This window comes from Heloderma suspectum, chromosome 5, assembly GCF_057233095.1.
Source record: "Heloderma suspectum isolate Gila_16-S chromosome 5, 16-S_ref, whole genome shotgun sequence".
Lineage (NCBI taxonomy): Eukaryota > Metazoa > Chordata > Lepidosauria > Squamata > Helodermatidae > Heloderma > Heloderma suspectum.
Window position 1 is genome coordinate 180,198,872 of NC_139462.1, and position 22,880 is coordinate 180,221,751.

The 22,880-nt window shown below is 44.0% G+C and overlaps 1 protein-coding gene across 4 annotated transcripts in view; it reads left to right on the plus strand.

Annotated features, from left to right (window-relative positions):
• GSDME (gasdermin E) overlaps positions 1 to 21,970 on the plus strand; it is a 46,611-nt gene extending 24,641 nt beyond the window's left edge. For all 4 annotated transcript variants that reach the window (XM_084858541.1, XM_084858539.1, XM_084858540.1 and 1 more), the window contains 7 exons: positions 101 to 272; positions 2,848 to 2,968; positions 10,775 to 10,960; positions 14,149 to 14,276; positions 15,584 to 15,779; positions 18,943 to 19,016; positions 20,480 to 21,970. In XM_084858541.1, coding sequence (XP_084714667.1) covers positions 101 to 272; positions 2,848 to 2,968; positions 10,775 to 10,960; positions 14,149 to 14,276; positions 15,584 to 15,779; positions 18,943 to 19,016; positions 20,480 to 20,719 — 1,117 coding nt within the window. In that variant the 3' untranslated portion in view covers positions 20,720 to 21,970. The remainder of the gene's footprint in view (positions 1 to 100; positions 273 to 2,847; positions 2,969 to 10,774; positions 10,961 to 14,148; positions 14,277 to 15,583; positions 15,780 to 18,942; positions 19,017 to 20,479) is intronic.
• Positions 21,971 to 22,880: the final 910 nt, after the last annotated feature.

Here is a 22,880-nt window from a genome sequence, read left to right on the forward strand (position 1 = left end):
CCATGCTGCCTGAAGGATGCTGGGTGTTGTGGGACTTTTTTCTGCCTAAACATGCATAGGATTGTGCCCTTAATGTGTTTTGTCCTCCTTTCTTCTTCAGGACAATAAATCTACATGATGTGTTGCTGCAACAAATGCTTGAAAGAAAGCATGAAGTTCTTTGTATCCTGACCGAAAGAATAGTCACAACTCAGAAATGTTTAATATCTGAACATATTCAGACGGAGGAGAAAGTGGCTAGTATAGTGGGAATCCATACAAAAATTATAAAGGTAAGAATATAAAAGGAAGAATACTGTTCTTTGTAGATATCCAACTTCCAAAAGTAACTGTGGAATGTTCCATTAATGTTTTAAGATTAACGTAACTTGTTGCTATAGCCCCCTCTAGCTTCCCTGCTGCTGAACAGTCCTCTGCAAGTATGCAGTGATTCCTGTCTGAGCCACATTGCATACTGAGGTGCAACTTCTCTGGGACATTCTCCTATGCAATCCCCAGTGAAATAACTGAAAGCTGAGCAAGAATACAAACCCCTGATAACGTGCAACTTTGTTTAATTTGAGCAAGGCACAGGAGAAATCCTGCATTTATATCCTGACTTTATCTTCTTGCAAGGAACCCAAGGTGGCTCACATGGTCCTCCTCCTCTCCATTTTTTCCTCACAACAACCCTGAGAGGTAGGTTAGGCCGAGAGTCAATGACTGGCACGAAGTCACCCAGTGAGCTTCATGGCTGAGTGGGGACTAGGACCTGGATCTCCTGAGCCCCAGTCCAACACTTTAACCACTATACCATGTTGGCTCTGGGGGTGGGGAGTGGGGCTTCTTCCGCCTCACTGCTCCCCATCTGCTTGCCCTTTCCCTGTAGGCCAGCCTTATCCAACTTCATGCTGTCCAGATATTTTGGACTTCAGCTCATATCAGCCCTAGCTAGCCTGGCCAATGGCAGGCAATGCTGGGACTTGTGGTCCAAAACATCTGGGGGGCATCAAGTTGGGGAAGGCCGCTCCAGGGCTAGATCTGCACTACCGCTTTATAGTGGTATTGAAGTGCACTGATAACTGTTGGGCCACATTACACATTTGATATACCGCTTTTGTAGTGTTATTTCCTGCTTTTTATTTCACATTATCCAAAATACCACAACTGTCACTGTGTGTCCTACAAGGTATAAATGCTCAAGAGGGATATAGCATTACCATGATAGGATCTTAAGGATAGGACACAAGGTGTGGCTCTGGCCTGGGTCCAATCCATGCAGTCACCCAGAGGGATACTGCTCCATCTCCTCTTTCATGTCACTGCTTGCATTTTTGGAGAGGGCAAGTGAACAGGCAGCGAAGAGGAGCAGCAGGGCCCAGAGGCTCTGGAGGTCAGCCGCGGGCCCTCTGCAGGCTTGTGGTCCTTGGCAGGTGCCTGTTCATGCTGACCTCTGGCACCGACCCTGCTCTAGGGTGTTAAGATTGCTCCTGGTAAATACATGTTCTGTGCAATTTGAGGGCTGTTGTCGTGATGCTTTTCCTAATTGTAATCTTAAAACAGCAGAAAAAGGGCAGCATCTTCAAATGTGAAAATATTCAGATCTATGCGAGAAGCCTCTTACCGCTCAAATCAGCTTAGAGGGCCTTAGCCAGATTCATGATGTGAACATGGATGTAAGAACTTTGCTGGATCTGGGTGAAGAGCCATTGACCTAGTTTGCATGATCAAAATCAGCCACCGTGGCTTATTTAAATTATTTAAGCCACAGTGGCTTATTTAAATCATGGCGCATGCCAGGCATGTTAGGGATGCAATTTCCATAATCACTGCCTGGGCGCATTTTGTCATGTCCTCCGAACCTGGACGGCTTGGCTTGTTGCAGGGGGAAACAACCCTCCAATAATCCTACAACAGCCTGTGGTTTATTGGAGGGTTATTTCCCCCTCCAACAAGCTATTCTGCCCAGTTTGGGACAACACGACAAGTTTTGCCTGGGCACTTAGGGAAATTGCAGCCGGCACACACCACAAGTTAAATAAGCCACTGTGGCTTAAATGGACCCTCTGCCTCGGTGGCTTATTTTGATCGTGCAAACCAGCCCATTGAGTCCACCAGTCCTGTCAGTAATCAAGAAGCTCCCTAGCAGTGTGTTATGAAGGCAACCACTCCCTGCTGCTGTGTCTCTTGGAACTGGTAATTCATGCCTTTGTAGACAGAGGGTCCGTTTGTAGCTGTTGAGGATGGTTTCTAGTGGTAGACTTGTCATTCATGAATTTCCCTAATTCTTTTTTGAAAGCCGCCTAAGCTGTTGGCCTTAGCCAACCTTGTGGAAACAAATCTGTTATCTACACTCTTTGAGGAAAATGCTTTGTTTTCTCTGGCCCAAAGCTGTGTGCACACATTACAGAGATACTCGTTTTTGGCTGCTTCCCTACATGCTTTTTAAGTATTGGACTAGGGAAATATAATATGGGAAACTTTGCTGAGTTCTGTAGTCCTAAGCATTGGACAGTTTCTATTCCTGTTTCATCAACTTGCAATAGTTGGCTTAAAAATCATTTCAAATTATTATTATTTTTGCACTACAGACTTAAATATAACAAAGAGTTTTGTGGCACTTTAAAGACTAACACATTTATTCTGGCATAAGCTTTTGTGGACAGTGTCCACAAAAGCTTATGCCAGAATAAATGTTCTTTAAGTACCACAAGACTCTTTGTTCTTTGTTGCAACAGACTAACATGACTGCCCCTCTAGAGAATTAAATTTATTTTTTTTACCTTGACATTCATTTTGTGTGTAAGTTACTTTGCAGTATTGGATTAAGCTACCATAAACTAAAGAGCAGATGAATATCTCCCTTAGGTATCAGTGAGTGAAGATGGGAATGTGATAAAGGATTCAAATGTGATCCTAGAGATCCCTGCTCCCACAGCTATTGCTTATGGTGTAATAGAACTGTATATAAAGCGTGATGGTCAGTTTGGTAAGTAATATGCCCATTTTCCCCCATTTTCCCAAGCAGCATTCCAAAGCACTGTTACCCACTGAGCAATGCTTTTTTTTACTAGGATTTGAATGTGATATATTCCATCAATTCCATCCAGTACACTGTCTGCTAACTTTTAAATAAAGTTAGTGTGTGTGTGGGGGGGGGGGGAAGGATAAATAAAGGGCATGGCAGGTGTGCATGACTACTTAAAGCTATCCTTTGACAGAGTTTGAAAATGTACTTTTGCATTTAAAGGTGATTCTATCAGCTCTGTTGTCTGTTTTGTGCTCACATTGCTTGTGTGTTACAAAAGCATCTCTGTATCATTGTAAATGAGCAAACATATTAGTGACACAAGAGTCTTACTCCCCAACAGATCCATCTGTCAGAGTCAGTCTAGTTCTTTACTCATTCATTCAGTGGCTGTAATCCATTCTTGCTCATACACCATCTGCTTGCACACTAGAGTTATCTTTTCAGTAGTTCCCCTCCTGCTGAACCTCTAAAGTACTTTTTGAACACCCTGCAAGTTGTGTAATGTGTTTCTGTAAAAACAGTTTTAGCAGTTTGGAAGCTCAGCACAAAAGCTGCAGAAAGGAAAGTTTTCTCTTCTGCGTTCACTCCTCACATAGATTTTTTTTAGCTCTCTACAGCCTCCCCACAAAAAAACCCTATTGAGTTGTTTCAGGCTCCAGAGAGCTTAAACAGAGTTTGGGAGTTCAATGGAAGGAAAATTAGAAAGGGAAATTTGCAGATGGGGGGAAAGATCCTGTCTACCGTAGACCTGTGGTGTGTGCATCTGCCTGTGAAGGTTACCTGACTTGATCTATAAAGGCAGAGGAGGAAATGGCTCATGACAAAGAGTAAAGGTTGCTTCATCATAGCAACCTTCAGAGCTAGTAGCCTGCAGTGCCTCTGGATTGCACGCACAACTCTTACTTGTCTGTGTAGATATGGACATTAGTTTTTGGAGGATATGATACCTGAACTGGCCTTTGGCTGTCAGGGATCCAGTATGCACTGATTACAGATAAAACTTGTCATTGCTTTTCCCACGGTTTGTGATTCTTTTCTGCTTGGATGTTATCCTCGGGAACACAGCAGCATCACATTGGTTTTCTTGGAACTCATTTGAAGAAAAAGCATACCGATGTTCAGAGTCAGTAATTCAAAATGACATAGGCCCAAGCCAAGTGTAACTCACGAAAAGGTATGGGTGAGGTGCAAGTTAAATACAAAGCCTTCAAGCATCCGTTTCAGTTACAAGTGATGGATGGCAGCATACCTGGAGGAGTCGCCTTGGCTTGTCTCATGAAAAACTCTATAGGAGTTTTATTTGGCTGATGAGAAAGAGGAGAGGAGATATTGTTGCCTGTAGTTGCCAAAATATCATGTATAATGGCCTTCCCCAACTTGGAATTCTCCAGATGTGTTGGACTACAGTATTGGCTGACTGGGGATGATGGGACCTGTAGTCCAACACATCTGAAGGGGATCAGATAGGGGAAGGCTGATGTATTACCTCCCACACATCATTTTTTAAAAACTTGGATATAATGTGATACTATTGAAGGCTTGTCCATATGCATAGCTCTAAAATTATGCATTAAAAGTATGTATTCTGTGCATTCACATTAGTTGATAAGTTTTCCCATCTTATGGCTTCTCGCTATTGGAATGTTTTGTTTGAACTAGATAATGACTGCAGCATGCCTGAGTTCATCAACTTCTGTCATTAATTAATTAATTAATTAATTATATTTCTATACTGCCAAATAGCCAAAGCTGCCAGGGCAGTTCACAAAAATTAAAACCACAGAGTACAGCATAAAAATGATTTAAAATATAAAAGCTTAAAAATGACAGTATAAAAATACAACCCCCCAAAACCTAGCAGCAATGCAGAGATTTAAAATACAGTAACAGATTCAAAATAGCAGAGCTAAAGGACTATAACACTAAAATACTGGGAAAAATTAAAAAGCCTTCACCTGGCACTGGAACGAGCACACTGTAGGCGCCAGGTGAACCGCTCTAGGGAGCTTATTCCACAGCTGGGGTGCCACAACAGAAAAGGCCCTCTTCCTGGTAGCCACCCGCCTCACTTCCTTTGACAGGGGCTCCCAGAGAAGAACTCCTGAAGATGATCTTAGGGTCTGGGCAGGTACATATGAGAAGAGATGATCCTTCAGGTAACTTGGCTTCAAGCCGTTCAGGGCTTTGAATGTTAATACCAGCACTTTGAACTGTGCCTGGACATGGACTGACAGCCAGTGCAGCTGGAAAAGTACTGGCATGATATGATCATGTTGGCCAGTGCCCATTAACAGTCTCACTGCCCTGTTTTGGACCAGCTGAAGTTTCTGGACCATTTTCAAAGGCAGCCCCACATATAACGCATTGCAGTAATCCAGATGAGAGGTTATCAGAGCATGAATAACTGTAGCTAGGCTACCTCTTCCCAGATAAGGGCATAGTTGGTATATCAGCCAAAGCTGATAAAAGGTTCTCCATGCCACTGAATCCACCTGTGCCTCAAGTGACTGTTCAGGGTCCAAGAGCACCCCCAAACTACTTATGTGATCCTTTAGAGGGAGTGCAACTCCTTCCAGAACAGGTTGAACATCACCTAGCCGGGCAGATGAACCACCCACTAACGGTACTTCCATCTTGTCTGGATTAAGGGGCCATCTACACGGCACAGCTTTCATCGTTCACTCTGTTGTAACTGTGCAGCATTGCAGCTGTGAATTAGCTTCCGCTGCGGTTCACACGCGATTTACTGCGGACTTCTGCAACGGAAAACTCTGCTGTACCCTGACACATGGCCATTAAAGCAAAGTAAACTGCGGCAGTTGCACTGCTCTTTTTTTTTACCATTATATTTAAATGTGTAGCTGTGCATCCATACGAGGATGGGGGTGCGACACTTCGGGATTTGGGTGGCTGTTTTGTATTTTAGAGGATCTTTTGTGTCTGTCCGTTCCTCTTTGGTAAGGCATGGGTATTCTGCTCCTTCATTACCATGCCAACTATTTGTACGCAGGCGCAGCGGCTGTCCTCCAACCCCACACTCTCGCGATGGTTTGCACATGTGAAGGAGCATGCCCACGTGAGAGTAACGTTCCTACCCATCATTCCAAAATGGATCCCTCTGAGCTTCGGGTGTACCTCTCTGTTACTGTGCAGCTGCAAAGGAACAGGGAGGAACAGAGAGGAGTCAAAAGGCGTCACAGAGTGACACAATCACTAAGCATGCCTACCCCACACCCACTGCAAACTGCGAAGTCAGTTCGAGGAAGGGACAGACAGCTCAGCAACTGCGGTAAACCTGCAGCAAGCTAAAAAAAATCGCAGCAAAACGCCTCTGTGGAAATCCGCATTTTCCCTGTGAAAACCAGGGTTTGGCAGCAGAGTTATGACTGCATCATATGTCCTGAAGGTCCTTGGATCGCAGCAGCCCTGGAGTAAATGGCTCATGTAGATGGGGCCCAAGTTTCAGTTTATTTGCCCTCATCCAGTCCATTACCGTGCCCAAGCACTGATTCAGAACAGCCACTGCCTCACCTGGATTTGATGAGAAAGAGAGGTAGAGCTGGGTGTCAACCATGTATTGATGACACCTCAGCCCACCCCTCCAGATAATCTCCCTCAGCGGTTTCATGTAAATGTTGAACAGCATAGGGGATAAAATAGAGCCCTGTGGAACCCCATAGCATAATTGCCAAGGTACAGAGCAGTAACCCCCGAGCAACACCCTCTGGAATCGGCCGTCCAAGTAGGAGTGGAACCACTGCAGCGCAGGACCTCCAACTCCTAGCCCAGACAACTATTTTGAAGGATACCATGGCGAATGGTATCAAAAGCCATTGAGAGGTCCAAGATAATCAACAGGGCCACACGCCCCTTGGCCTTCTCCTGGCAAAGGTCATCCCCAAGAGTGACCAAGGCAGTTTCCGTTCCATAACCTGATAAGCCTGAAGCCCGATTGAAAAGGATCTAGATAATCCGTTTCATTCAAGAGTGCCTGGAGTTGTCCCACAACCAGCCACTCAAGTACCTTGCACAGGAAGGGGATGTTTTTGCTTTTTTTGCCCTGCCCTGTGTAATATTTGGTTATCTTAAATTGCAAACCTCATAGAAGATGAATGTCTCAGCTAGCTCAGTTTGCCCCTCTTTGTTGCTATAATGTGGTGGTGGCAGCCATCTGTTGGGGCCTGTGATGTATAACCCATCTCTTGCAAATGGTTGACGGACGGAGCGCAACTCCAAACAAACCATATTTTCCCCATTCTTCAGGTGGCCAGCCCTCCCACAGCAGCTAGCAGAATAAACATAAGGTCAGCATGGAAATACGCATGTTGGAAGCCTGGCTGTTTCCTCCATTCAGAGAGAATTGGCTGTAGCGGAAGGGCCTTTGCTCAGTGCCCAAGATCTTGCGTCTAAAATAACTGCCCCTACATTGTGCTCATAAAAGTTTTATTGTCTTGTGCAGTAATGTTTTATGACAGCAAATCACAAGGGCTTAATTTGTTTATGATGCTTGATCAAGTTTTTCCCTTATTCAGCTGTTTTATTTTCTTATTGGATAAAAAAAAATAAATCCAAACCTAAATTCTGGATTTAGGCTGTCTGTAGCATGATGTATCATCTCCTTGCTACTGCTGTGAATTCACTATTTTAAATTTCGTAGTAGCTTGCTTGCTATAGTCTCCCTTGTAAGGCATCCTCCAAATGGTCGTAACGCATATGGAAAGTGTCTCTGATGCTCACTTTCAGTTGTCTGCTCACATCTTACATATCTTGCATTCACAGTGTACTTCTAATCTCTTGGTAGCATGTTTGCTAGTGGGGGGAGGGGGCATGCCTATGCTTGGCATGGGCTTTGTTTAATCAGTTTCCTGTGTGCTTTCTGATTATGCCTCCCCTTCTGTATTGGAGGCACAGGACGTGTGGCTCCCTGAATGCTTTATAATTCTTTGAAAACCACAGTCCATACGACCTATTAACTTAACAGCGTGGAATGCACGGTGCCTTTCTGCCAGTTAGAACCAGGGAATTGTAAACATGCAAATAGATACAGGGAAAGTGAGGGGAATGGTCAATTGGTGGCTGATGTCACAAAGGCATACTTGGCCAGCCATGCTGTGGTTTACCTCCATTGACTTTTCCAGTGGGAGGGGTGCTTGTGGGGGGCGGAGCTTTCTCCCAGATGAAAGTCACAGTTGTAAGGGCTTCTCCACATGGGGCTTTTATCCTGTGATTGAGATTGGTCACTCATGGAAGTTTGTGGGGCCTGTACATGACGTCAGCAACCTCCAGCACCTCTCTTGTACTTTCCATGCATTTTTGCAGCATGATTTTAAACAAAAATAATGTAATAACAAAAACATCCATTTTACATTTCTCCGTGAGAAGAGGAAATTGCTCAATAAGAGGAACTAGAGCACAGTGCCATCTAGTGGCTGTATAAATGAAACATATAAAACCCATGGATAAAGTGGGGAGAAGTGGGGGAGGGAAGCGTACGTGAAAGGCAATTTTAATCCTGGAAAAAATCCAGAAGCCAAAGCCCTGGTAAAATTGTGGGACAAAAAGCCTCAGTGTAGAAAAGCCCTAAATGAAATGTTGCAGTTTATTACTCATCCTTTCCTCTCTGCCTCCTGAAGATACCTCTCCTGCTTAGACTGACACAGGAGTTCAGAAGGAGAATGCAGGCATGCAGGCAGACTTACTAACTCAGAACATGATTAGATCAGATTGCCCTGGGAACAGGAGTTAATTTATTAGTGTCACCAATATATTTTCTTTCCAGTGTTCACACACAGCTCTTATTAGCTTGAACGCAGAGGCAGAAGAAGCACTCCGGCACAGTCTCATTTCTCTTGGGGGAGAAAGCTTTAATTTGTATAACTCTTTTTCTCTTTCTGTGTAGCTTGCCTTGGTCTCTAAGGGGTATTAATATGCTAACAGCTTCATAAACAATTGCTTTCTTCATTTGCATTCTGTAGCACCGAGAAATGTGTGTGTGTTTGCAGCCTTTTTCTCTTCTTGAAATGCTTCTTTCCTGTTGCTGTTTGTGCTTCCCCTTCCCTTTTATAGATGCCCTCAATTCAGTGAGAATTGATATGAATGTGGAGCAGTTATATTTAAATTCTGAACATGAGTTGTGAACAGTACACTTGGTCATAAAGATTTCTCTTTCCCTCTCACACTTATCCTTAAATAATCTGCTGTTCTCTGTTTTCTCTCCTCTTCATGTGGACTTCATCACAGTGTGGCAAGAGTCCTGTGGACAGTGTATAAAAAGGGACTGAAATCTTTCTCCTCATAGTTCGAACATTTTAGGAGTTGCAAACACCAGCATTGTCAAGCTGGCTCTAGCAATTTGTCTGTTTTCTTACAAGTTTTACTGGAACCCATTGCCTGGAGGGCTGGTGAGCTCTCCCTCACTTGGAGGACTTCAAACAGAGGCTGGACAGCCATCTGTCTGATATGTTCTGGCTCTGCCTAGGATGCTTCCAGATGGAGGGCTCCAAGTGCTGCAAAACAAAATACATTGTGTGCTGCTATTCCATCCTTTCATCCTTTAGTTGATTTTTTGTGGAATGAAGAAAGGTAGACGTGGGGGGGAAACACAAATGGGAGATGATATTGTCTGGACCACTGTAACGTTTCGTGAATGAGGCAGGGCATTGGCGCCCTGGATTGCCAGCGTCGAGCAAGGGGTTGGACTAGATGGTTTACAACAACCCTTCCGGTCCTGTGATAAAGACAAAGCATCTAATCGTTGTTTCAGTATTTCCTTCTGCAAAATGAGAGTGCTACAGCCTGGCTGCTGTTAGTGATTTCTAAAAGCTTGTCAACCACACACTGAATTAATGATGATGCTGAACAGTCCTTCTCTCTCTTTTGAAATGTCTCTGTGGTTCCTCAAGATAACACCCTTTACTGAGAGGATGGATCATTTAGTGTCTGCCTCTTCAAGATTCCACAGTTCTCTGAAAGTCAAGGGGAAAAAAACCCTTGATGCAAAGTCTTTTCCAAGCTAGGTTGTATGCATTGCCTGCCATACACAAGGGGTGGTAGTGGAGCCAGGCCCAAATCCAACTAGCTTGATCCTTCATAAAAATGAAGTCACATATTTCTTGGTGGGCAGGCAGAGGGTGCCATGCAGAGCAAGTCTAACCTGAAGGTGTTAGTCAAATAACCCATCCATCCTGAAGGTGTGTAGTCAAGTAACCCATCCTGTAGAAATGGTACTTGTACTGAGCAACACAGTATTCAGGATCTCATTCCATTATCTTTCCATAGAGATGAAACAAAAAGGGCTGTGAATCCTGAACAGATACTAGCTGTGATTTCCCTGGAGGCAGCAGAATATCTTAGATTGTAGCTTGGGACTGATAGTATGATTCCATGAATGCATAGCAAAATAAATAGATAGGTATAGCTGTGGTCCTTTCTCACATCTGTGGGTCTTGTGATGAGACTGGGTGTTTACCACAACATGACAGGGAAAATTCTGTCATGACAAAGTTTATCAAGGAAAACAATTAACTGATACTTGGGCCCAGTTCTCACTTGTATCTTTGGGAAAGTGTAGGCTAAGAAGATATAATTCTGTCTACAATTTATAGCCTTCCTCTCCAGCTGGTAAAAATGTTCAAAGTAGCGTATGTATTGTAAATATAAATGTATATTGGGCAGCAATTTGTGTGGACCAGTAACTCAGTTGATCAGTATTCTTGGTTTCAGAGTCTTTCTGGATAGCTTAATCAAAACCATTCTCATTGACAGAATTCTGCCTGCTTCATGAGCAACAAGGTGGTTTTGAAAGAGAGAGCACAGAGAGGCCATCTTACCACTCTTTAGCCTTCAGAGATTCTCTCTTCCCCCATATTCTGGATGCTGTGGATAATGAGAAGCAACCTGGCCCTGAAAGCCCGATCCCCAGTGGTGCTCCATTAAGCATTTTGAGCAAAGGTAGGGCTGGAAAAGTGGTAAGGAAAACTGAACAAAGATTTGTTCCTGATAATAACCAGGTTAGGAATGAACCTGTTCTCGGTTTAATGTGAATTTTGAAAAGCCCTTAGAGATGAGGGTGCACAAGGGGGGGGGGGGGCTGAAGTAATGGGAGTACCATTACTCCCGAACAGCTCCCGACCTGAGTGGTGCAACATGGAGAGTGGGGTGTAAAGCTCCCCACCCAGGCTGTACAACCAGCCCTAAACCTGAGAGCTGCAGCACTGTAGAGATGGGGAGGGTTTGGTACTGCCTGAGCAGCGAACGTCACGCCCAGTCCGCAACCTGAATAGTCCAATCAAAGGGCAGCTTCTTCTCCCGCTTCTCTGTGCTGTCTGGAAGTCTGCTTTTTTCTCCTGTTCCCCTTACTGAATGTATCTATCTCGCCTGTCCACTTCTTCAAAGTGCCCAAGCTGATGTGTGATAAAAACACTGACATTTCAAATTGGCGGCTTAAGGAAAGGCTCCCACCTGCTCTTTTCATGCTGTTCTTTTCAGTCAGGTTATCTGATGGGCTCTTTTCTCTGCTCCCTTCCTGACCAGATGGTTCTTATGTAGACCTGTGATGGCATTTACAGGAGGAGGAAGCTGGATTCCTTTAATTATTACCAATGTTCTGTTCTTACAGGAGGGCTTTGCGCATATGCAGTCCTCATCAGGAGGATATTTTGCCTCCATTTTTTAAAAACACACACTCTATATTTAGTTTTTCCTCCCTGTCCTGGGAGCCCCTCAAGTTTTCAGAGAAGCCCTCCACTGTCTGTTGATGGCCCTGCTTCATGGCCCTACTGGCTGGTGCAGGGCCCCAAGCGTGCTACTGGAGAGAATAATACTGTTTCAGTTGGCCCAAGGAGAGCTGTTTTTGTTACGCGAGATAGCAGTTGATGAAAAAAAATGGGGGGCAACTACAGTTGGGCAAAGGTGATAACTTCTGACTTGTTGGAACAGTGCCATGTAGCTTACTATAAAATGGTGTTTGAGGGGCGGGGGGCCAAACACTGGCGTCACCTGCTAGTCCATTAAAGAAAAATCCACCATCTTTCTATGTACACCGCTCCATTTTCTTCTTCCCTAGCTTTCCAGTTATGTCATACATGTGAATATGTGTTGGCTTTGGACTCCCCAAAACTTGGAAGGTGGAGCTAGTTCTCTTTCCCCTCTTTGTTATCCACCTCCAAGTTTCTGGGGTGTTTGCCTGTGTGCATGTTTGCTCAAGCAGTGACTGTTTTTACATGGAATGCTACTGTCCTGGAGACCCTTCTTGGAAAACAGTAAAAAACCTGTGAAAGTACCTAATGGCAAAATGTGGTGCTTTTGGAATACATACCTTTTGTTCTCCTTGGACAGTACGTTGTCCGTTGCCGTGAACTTAATTATGAACTATTTTGGATATACCGTGTCCCTTCCAAACTGCACCAAATTAATAATGTTTTGAGGATGCATGCATGGCATAGCAATTCTTGAGAGCATTTGTTACACAGCATGGATACATTTTCTTAATTAAATTCTTCAGCAGAGGCTTACTTAGCATCTTGACCTACAGAATTTTATTTTACTCAGTGAGCACCACTTTCTTCTGAGAAACTGTACAGAGGGCTGGATCCAGGATTTGCCTTCCGTTGACAGAAGGGGTGTGCTCACAAAAGGTGCTTTTGCCCAATTGTCAAGGATCCCTCCCCCCCCCCCCACACACCACAGCTCATTCCATTCAGCAGAGTCTCTGGACATTCTGTGTAATATTTTCAGTGGGCTGGAGGGGCTTCTGTGGGGAGAAGTCCACTTCCGCCAACCCAGCTGCACACGCCTAAATCTTGGAGCCCATATCCAAGGGTAGAGGCCATAATCCAGGGTGGTGAAAACTGGGTGCTAGTATAGCAGGCAGCTAGCTAGCTACCTGTATCCTGCACTATTAAAGACTCTAGATGAAAAAAAGTTGGGACAAGGAAAAATGACAGTTTGAAGAACCGGGGGGGCAGGGAAGCAGCTTGCCTTATTGCAGTTTGCCTACTCTACCCATTCAAGCAGTGCTTCAAATTATTTGCAATTGAACCAAACTGGAGGTTCGTTTTTGCTGTTCAACCTCATGCAGTAGTGTTTTGCCCTGTACATGAATAGTACACAAATTTTGCATGGATTTTTAAAATGGCTTATACTGGGTTGGATCCAGATTTTTTGCTGGACCAACTGCACTGGTGGAGCTGAACTTCCCCACCCCCTCCTTCCCATGGCAGCCCCTCCAGCCCCCTGAAAATACTCCAGTGAAGTCAGGAGGCCCTGCTGAATGGAGTGAGAGGGGGCAGGAATCCCCCCAAATTGGGTGGAAGGATGTTCCGTGAACGGAACCCTTTCTCTTGCAGACTGTCCCAACCTCTTGCGCAGGGCAGATCCTAGATCCATCCAATGATAAATACAAATATTTAACCTGCCTTTCCATCAAATGCTCTACATTTGAATTTTGGCATTCACTATGCTAGTACTGTTCATGAGTTTTCTGTACATGCTACTTTCCTCCTCCCTGGAATTTTAGGGTTGTTGTTGCGGTTTGCTTTTTAAATTTGCTTTCAGAATAGATGCTGAATTTGTTAAATCCTCCCCCCCACCACCCAATACACCCCATTCAATTTGCAATATACCAAAAATAGCTAGGTTTAGCATCTGCTAGAAGAAATCAGCCAGTTGTACATGGGTGAAATAGTGCATATACACGATTTTTTAAAAAATGGTTTCATTAATGAAGCAGGATGATAACAGGGAACAGAGACACCCCGAGACATCTGCCTAAGCCATTGGCAAAAAGAATTGTACCTCTTGAATGCAATGGAAGCTTTCCTGCAAGAAAGCTCACAGGAGTGGGGTGCTAAATAGTAACGAATTATGGATTGCTATGAGAACTTTGCACTGCACCAAGATTTGCTTTCTAGCAAATGTTACACCTGTGTCACTGTGGCTTGAAAGTTTATTTATTAATAGTCTAAATAAAATAAATATATTTATGAAGCAATTTATTAATTACATTTCTATAACGCCCAATAGTCAAAGCTGAATAATATGACTTATTACACTTCTTGAAAGTCCCCCACCCCCAATATCTCTTTGTATAGTTTCTATCAAGTAATAATGCATGTTTAATATGTCCTTGACTTTGAAAGATGTCCTACAACTCAAGACCCAGTTCCAGCCGTTTGTGAGGCTATCGGATGGAAAGCGGGGAGCATTATACAAAATACTTTGCGAACTTCTGCCTCATGAAGAAATTGTGGCTCAACTGGAGGATGTGGTAATCTTTGTTTCTGAAACACAAATGTGGCCTGTTCACACATCATGGCGACCTGCTTCCACATACTGGAAACAACCTCTGATTAGCTCCTTCGTAGGTTGTGGAGCATGATGTGTGAACAACAAATCATGGGTAAAAGGCTAGGTTGTTTAGCCTCTAGACAGTCCATCAGTTGGATTTTGTTTACAGTACCCAGAAGCAGCTTGCAAGTGGCATGCATCACTGCAAATCATGGGTTAACTAACCCACAATTTGCCACCATGACATGCAAACTGGGTCACGCAGTGACCTGGTTTGCACATAATGCTAACCCGTGGTTTATTTAACCCATGGGTTGTTGAATTCTAGGTTGTCATGATGTGTGAAAGCAGCTGTGCTAGCAAACCATGATTTGGTAACCACAAACAAACCAGAAAGAGAACCCATAGTTTGTAATTAGGTTATGAAATCTGGGTTGTCTAAACCATGGGTTGTCATTGCATGTGAACCCAGAACCATGGGTTGTTTTGCCAGGCTACAGTGGCAATGGGCAAGAGAGATCTACAAATTTTTTAACTCTATGTGCCATTATTACAGGGCCACAAAGGCATTTGGGATACAGGGAGGGAGGGGGTGAAGGAGGAGGGAAGCAAACAAACCAGGGGTTGAGAAAACAAACCATCGTTTGTTTGTTTGTTTGCCAGACAAATCCTAAGGCAACAAACCATGAGTTTAATAAACCATGAGTTAGCCTTATGTGTGAACCAGGCCAACGTGTCTCTGGCAAATGCCTTCCTAATTCAGGCTATAGCAACTGGGTAGAACTGGAGAGAGAGAAACCCCTCTACAGGATACATCTCTGAGGCAGCCGCAGCCCAAGTTCTGTCACTGTCTGCTGCATGCCCCCCCCCTTGCCACCACCACATCCTGCATGCCCCTTCCCCTTTGCCACCACGTTGGCTCTTCTGGATGTGGGGTTCTTGATAAAGCTTGGCTGGCCGGCTCTCATGAGAACTCACCCAGGTCTCATGAGAAACCCGCACCTACTACTTTGGGGATTCAGGGAGGGAGCGGGCAAAGGAGGAGGAGAAACAACCTAGGGACTTAGAAAACAAACTGTGGTTTGTTCAATTGGTTGCCAGACAAATCCTAAGTAGGGCAACAAACCATGAGCTAGCCATGGGTTATATAAACCATGGTTTAGCGTTATGTGTGAACCAGGCATTTAAATCTGGCTCTTTATAAGCAAGGAAGACTGCTTTTGATTGTTCCAGGTGCTGGTGTGCTTCTGGTTCAGTATTTAGCATCTATTTCTTTTTGTTTTACAGCTGGACAATATATGTAACAAAGACAATCCAGGATTCCAAGTAATGAAGGATTTAAAGCCACCAGAGGAGCAAAATATAGAGGAGTTCTTACATCTTTTAGGAGTCCATTTACAAAATAAGCAGTTGGTACAGAAGGATCCAGTTCACAATAAGGAGCTCCTCTTAGCTGCTCACATCCTCCTCAGTGCTGTGGCAGGTACAGAAAAGAGAAATTAGCAGCTTTCTTACTAAGATCAGTTTTGCACACAGCTTGTTCTGTTCTAGAAGGGCAGAAGCAGAATGCCTCACTTTCATGGTGCAGAGATGGGTAGGCTATGGAGCAATTTATGAATCTGGCTGAGATTTCAGTGCACGCACAAGGCATTGCGTAGTTTAAGCATAGAACCGGGCATTGTGCTACAAATCACTCGACCCAACTAGCACTGAATGCAGGCTTATTCATTCAGCTTTACAAGGTGATTACTATTCTCATTGTATGCCAAGCTCATTCACAGATCCTAAAATGGCATGTGAAAGTTTCCAGCTTTCATATCATGCTGGTGGTGTGACATATTATTTTTGAGTGCAAAATGTGTCTTCAAAAATAAGTGTGACATGACAGCATTGAAGTTGGAAGGTCACTGAACCACCAAAGGAAAAGGCTGTAGGTTAGAAATGTCAAGTACACACTATCTCCTTGTGAAGTTGTCCCCAAAGCATTAATTAAATGCTACCTAGAAACCCAGGTCTCTCACTGTAGGAAGCAAAAAAGCTTTCACTGGGCAAAATGACCTTTCTTTCCCTACCACATCTTCCTAGCTAAGCAGCTCTTGCGCCCCCCGATCCACAACAACTTTACAAAACCTCAGCGCTCCTTCTCTACCTTTTGATATCATACTAAGATCTGTCTCATCACCTTCTCTCTCTCTCTCTCTCTCTCTCTCTCTCTCTCTCTCTCTCAGGACTTTGCCTCCTGCTTCTGTGATTAAATAGAAACTGCGTGCTTGGATCTCTCTGTCTTCTCCAGCTGCCCATCTTCCAACACCTCCCTCAAGCTCTTCCTCTCCCACCCACCCCCAATTTCAATTGATGAGATTATATTGTTGTCCTTGTGTAACCCCACTTGTCATGCTTCTATCCACCCGTACTTGAGTAGGGAGCCATAGTTCCATGCTAGAGCACATATTTTGCATGCAGAAGGGCATAGAGTCAGTCCCCGACACCACCATTTTAAAGGGCCCTTGGGCAGTAGGCTGGGAAAGACCCTTCTCTCTCCCCCCCCCCAAGGCCTTGGAGAGTCACCCACTTGTAGACCTTAGTGGGCTAGATGGGACCAATGGTTTAACTTGGTATAAGATGGCTTCCTAGACTCATATCCATCCTTGTTGCCATCTCTTCCCTTCCACAACATCATCAAGTTACCTTTATCCTTTGGCTCTTTCCCTGCTGCATTCAAGCATGCCACTGTGTCGTCCATTCTCAGAAAGTCTTGACCCACCCTCCACTCTCACTAGTTTGCCTTTGGACCTGGAGCATGCTACCAGCTCCTGCTGCCTTAACTTGCTTTCGTCTCTTGACTTCTTAGAATCTGGCTTTTGCCCTCTGCTCACCACTAAAACGGCCTTTGCTATGATCACTGATCTTCCTTGCCAAATTCAGAATTCTCTCTTCTGTCTTCACCCCCTTTGCCTTTGATACAGTTGGTAACGCTGTTGACTCCTTTCCTGCTGTAGGTTTCTGTGCTGAGCTAGTTCTCTTCCTGCCTGTCTTATTGCTCATTCCCACGGAGGGAAACTTCCTCTGGTTTCCCCACTGGGGTCCCTCAGCTCTGTTTTTGGCCCTCTGCTACTTTTGCTCTATGCTGTTCATGTCAAATTCTGTGCTTTCCCATATCGCCTATACCAGCCTTCCTCACTAACCTGGTGCCCTCCAAATGTGTTGGACACATCACTCCCAGCCAGTTATGAGATCTGTAGTTTGACACATCTGGAGGGCACCAGGTTGGGGAAGGCTGATCTGTACATGATGACACTTAACTCTCTCCCTTTAGCCAAACCATCTTCCCTCTTCCTCCAATCCAACGTATTTGTCTGATATTTCTGCTTGGATTACCTTCCCAAATTCACTCTGTCCAAGTCTCCAACTCATGCTGCTTCTCCTTGTACAACATTGTGAAAATACAGCATATCTCCTGCTTCCTGAGTGAAAACTGTCTCATATCCTAGTCATTTCCTGACTTGACTACTGCACTTTCTCACTATGACTTTCTGCTGTCACATCTCAGTTCATTACTGTCCAGAACCATCCCCCAAGAATTCCTGTCCCTCATCACCCCTGTATAGCTGGGAATAAAGTTTGGGTGCAGCCAAACTGTACTGTTGCCCCAGGTACAGAGATTTGGGGACTGTTTTCAAATACATCAAAATTGCTTTCTCCCAGTAGATGTGAATGATAGCAATTTGAGGCCAAGACCCAGTTGTGTTTCACAGTGCTAGAGTTTGCTGTCATAAGTTGACAGTAGAAAGGTTCTCGGGAGATGTTCTCTTCCCATGGAAATCTTCTTAAACTGTGGCTGGTTCCTTTGGAATAGCAAAGTCTGTTCTGCATAGAGTTGGAAAAAGTGCGGAAAAGGGCAATGAAAATGATCAAGGGGCTGGAGCAACTCCCCTATGCGGAAAGGCTACAACACCTGGGACTGTTTAGCTCAGAAAAAGAGGGAAGTGAAGAAAAGAGGCAAGTGGAGACATGATAGAGGTGTACAAAATTGTGCATGGTGTGGAGAATGTGGGTAGGGAGACATTTTTCTCCCTCTTTCATAATACTAGAAACCGGGGTCATCCCATGAAGCTGATTAGTGGGAGATTCAGGACAGATAAAAGTGCTTCTTCACACAGCACATAGTTAAAACTATGGAATTCCCTTCCACAAGATGTAGTGATGGCCACCAATTTGGATGGCTTTAAAAGGGGATTGCACAAATTCATGGAGGAAAAGGCTATCAATGGCTACTAGTCCTGGTAGTTATATGGTACTTCCTGTATCAGAGGCACCAGTTGCTTAGGAACATGAACGGGAGGGTGGTATAGCACTCGTGTCCTACTTGTGGGTTTCCCCATGGGCAGCTGGTTGGCCACTGTGAGCAGAAAGCAGGACGAGATGGGCTCTTGGTTTGATCCCGCATGGCTCTTCTTACGTTCTTTCGTTGTGTGTTTGTGATTGCTTTTAAACTGCCTTGAGGGACTCCCTCCATGCATGCACAGTTCTACATTCCATGAGTTTACTTCATTAAGGTTTCCAAACATGTTTGCTCCACTAATAAGTAGGAATGATCCATTTCATACTTCCGAACGCTTTTGATCCCTCTTATTTCCTTTCCACAGAATTGTCAGATTATGCACTCGTCCTGCTGCGTGCCTGCTGTGACCTCCAGGTTGTCCCCACTCTATGTTGCTTGGTAAGTCCTGAAAGTGCAGTCGTGAGCAGCAAGGCCCCACAGGCTGCGGCAGCTGGTTGTGAGCACCACATGCCCGTTTTAGCCTGCTCCGACTTACGGTGGGATATGCATTCCATTCAGCTTTGGAAACTATGCAGTGTCAAGGAAGGCCTTTTTTTAGTAATGCATTGATATGCAACCTTTCAACCAGTTCATTTCCAAGGCACTTCAACTTAAAAAAACACGAAATCAGATTAAAAACGAGACAATAAAAAACCATCAATAAAATGCAGCAGATTGAGAAACCCAAGAGAATAAAAAGGCCTTTCCTTGGCACTGAAAAAACTTTGTATGATGAAGATTGGCATGAATTTATTCCACACCATCTCTGTGCAGATGCTTTTTAGTAGGGGCCTTTGGGGAAGTAAATAGGTAACTGCTGTTCCTGGGGGATTTTGTATTAGTTCTAATATTTGATAGTTAGTTCTGTGTTGTAATTATGTTCTTGTGCTGGTTTGCACTTAGCCTATTTTTTATGTTGATGGATTTATTTAAGTAGGTATATTCTACTTTTCATAGATACATTTTAAAACAATGTCATAAACAACCATCACTGAAAACTATTTCAAACGTTTCAAAATCCATATTAGGCCAATACCTTTATTAGGCCATCTCAAAGGTCACAAAAATGTGCAAGCTTTTGAGATCTCCACATCTCATCTGGCAAAATGTTACAAAAAGTAGTGGGGTAGATAGCACGGATGCAATGAATATGAACTTGAGCACGCTCCGGGAGAGAGCGCAGGACAGGAAGGCCTGGCGTGCTATGGTCCATGGGGTCACGAAGAGTCGGACACGATTGAACGACTGAACAACAACAACAGGTGTGAAAAGCTGATTTGAAATACATTAAACTTAAGACAGCATTTAAAGCATCTCAGTCCAGACCAGCAAAGATAAAAGGTTTCAGCATCAGCAATTAAAAGCAGACTAGAATTGAAAGGCCCCATTTAAAAACTTACGGCACAATTTTATGTAGTTTTAGACAGAAAAAAGGCCTACAACTCCCAGAATGCCCCAGCCAGCCACATGCATAGGACTGTGCCTTAAAGGAGGGGCGAAACATGCATATTATGGAAGAGAGTTCTACCACTGAAAATGCTGCCTTGCAGAGCACTTCATGGAAAGGCAGTTTAAATATCTTTATTTATTTCATTTGTATGCTATCCTTCCTCTGAGGAACTCGGCATATAAGGGTCTGCTTCCACTCCCCCCAATTTTATCCTCGCAACAACCTTGTGAAGTAGGTTTAGGTGGAGAGATGGTGACTTACAAGGTCACCCAGTGAGCTTCATGGCTGAGTGGGGATTTGAACATGGGTCTAACGATTACACACTACACTGGCTCTGTAACTGCATTTGCCTTCACTACTGGAGGAGCTGTGTTGCTATGTCAAAGCCTCTTTCCTTTCTCTCTCTGAACAGCCTAATGCGACCTCAACGGATGGCACGTTGACACTTGCTGATCCAATGCTTGCTCCGCTTGCTGACACAGGAAGATTTTGGATAGTGCAAAGACTGTTTGCTTTATCAAACATTAACCTTGAAATGACGGAGTCTTCTGTAAGAGCTGTAACCATGAAGAAATCCAGATTTTTTCCAATCATTCTCTATATAGCATTGTATGGACTTTGGCTGTTAGGGTGTAAAACAGCTCAGGTTTGAAGTAACGGCTTGAATGGTTTAATAGCAGAACCAGCCACATTATTTAATACCTGTCTTTAGAATAGAATTGAATCTGGCTGATTAGCATCAGTGAAACTGGAACATCAGCAAATAGGCTGTGTCATTGGAGCATGGCAAGAGTTAAAACTGACTGCATAAATGAACAAATCTAAAAAAGCTGCGGAAGGATACTTTATCAGCAGTATATAACAACATGCATACATACATACATATCCTTTTACTGTCCTCAAACATTACTGGTCTCTGTGAGCCCAAAACATTCACTCCTGCTGTAAGCAGCCCTTATTTTGCTTGCACTGTTCACTAGTATTTGTATGTACTAGAGCAGCCTTCCCAGCCTGGTGCTCTCCAGCTGTGGTGGACTAGAGCTCATATCGTCTCCCCTTCCCAAGTTCCCCTTATCAGCACTGGACCTTCTTGCCTTAAGGTTTTTTCTTAGCAAAAGCACCCTTTCCTTCCAAATTCGCAAAGCTGGACCATTGTAACCATTCCATGAATGGCGTTCCTAAGCAGACATTCCACGACAGTCATCTGAGCAAATACATGCTGGAGGCTGCAGTGCTGTTAGTACACATTTGTAATCTAGGTAACTAAATTGGGATAGCTTCTAATTCTTTCCATTTGTATTGGTTTATAGTGGGCAAAAATTGGCAATCACTAAAGCTCAAGTTGAGTAAGCTGATGCACTCAATTCACAGGCACCAGGAGGAGGCAGCAGGATGGTAATTTTCTCCAGCTCATGCTGCAGTCCCTGGCACCACTCCCCATGCTATTCCAGAGGGTGAGGGGGATTTCTGCTAGATTTCTGCTAGATACAGGAGCCTTTCCATTTGTGGAGGGCTAAGTCTGGATTCAGCCTACCATATGACATGCCTCATAGTCAGGCCAAAATATATCCCCTCCATTGCAGCCTGTCTAAGCAGCATGTAACATGTTTACGCTGTTTGTCATTAACCTTGTCTTTTTTAGGGTTGCATCCTTACCACTTTAATGACGTCCCTGTCTCGCCTTTAGTCACTGTTAGCTGTTAGCAGCAATAAGCTTTTCAAACATTCTGCAATAAACTGAGCAAATTCATCAACTGTTGATAGTACACAAATTCTGCAAACTACTTACATCTTTGCTACCATTCTTCTGGTATTGAATTACAAGAATGTTTCTGATGCTTCAGAACTTGGTTCATTCTTATTACTTGAGACATCCTTTTGAATAAAGACATTCTGTAGAATACCTTTGCTTTGTTACTTTCTGAGACTATTTTATATGCCAACCTCTCTTCCGTTCTTGATTATGGGAAACCCAGCTTTCTATCTTAAGTGTTGCCTAAAAGAGTTATAGACTCTTAGGAATATAAAATTGGCAATAAAACTAATCGTCAGCAGGGTAGCCAAACATAATCTGGACAGATTTATGGGCAGCAATCTACCCTCAATATTTAACCCTGGCCTCCTATATCGCTGAATGAATTGCTACCAGAATGGTCTGCATAGGCACTGTGAGCTGAATATGAACCTGTGCCCCATAATAGGAACCAAAATTTGTCGAATAGAGACCTAAAGCCAAGTGTAAGCTTGCAGTGGCCATTCCACTGCACTGAGAGCCTATTAGACTGGCCTGTCACCACAGCCAGATGGAACATTCCCAAGACCTTTTAGAGGATTTCCTGCTGAAGCCATAGTTACCTTATGGAATAGGGTGAAGCTTTGCCCTGTATGACATGATTGTTCTTAAAAACACCCCCCTCCCCCCACAAACAGAGTTCACACAGGTCCTTGGTTTAGGAGGGAGCTGGATGCAATGGAGCAGATGGCATGAGAGAATAATGCAAGTGGTGCAAGACTCAAACTAATTCCAACTGAATGCGAGTGCCCATTTTAGACCATAAGATGCAGCAGTAATAGCAGTGAAAGCAGCAGTACTTTTCTGCCAATCTCACACCTACATGCTACCAGCACATGTAGTTTTTCTAAGTGGTTCAAGGAGACCTCTTCTGACTTGGACCATAAAATGATTCTAATGATGCTCTGGCAGCCTACTGACTTATTTACTAAGCACATTTTAGAGTAAAACCTTTTACAGCTGCCTTGACTTGTCATTAGTTGTGCAGATCAGTCTGCTAGTTCTTGAGCTGTCGACAACT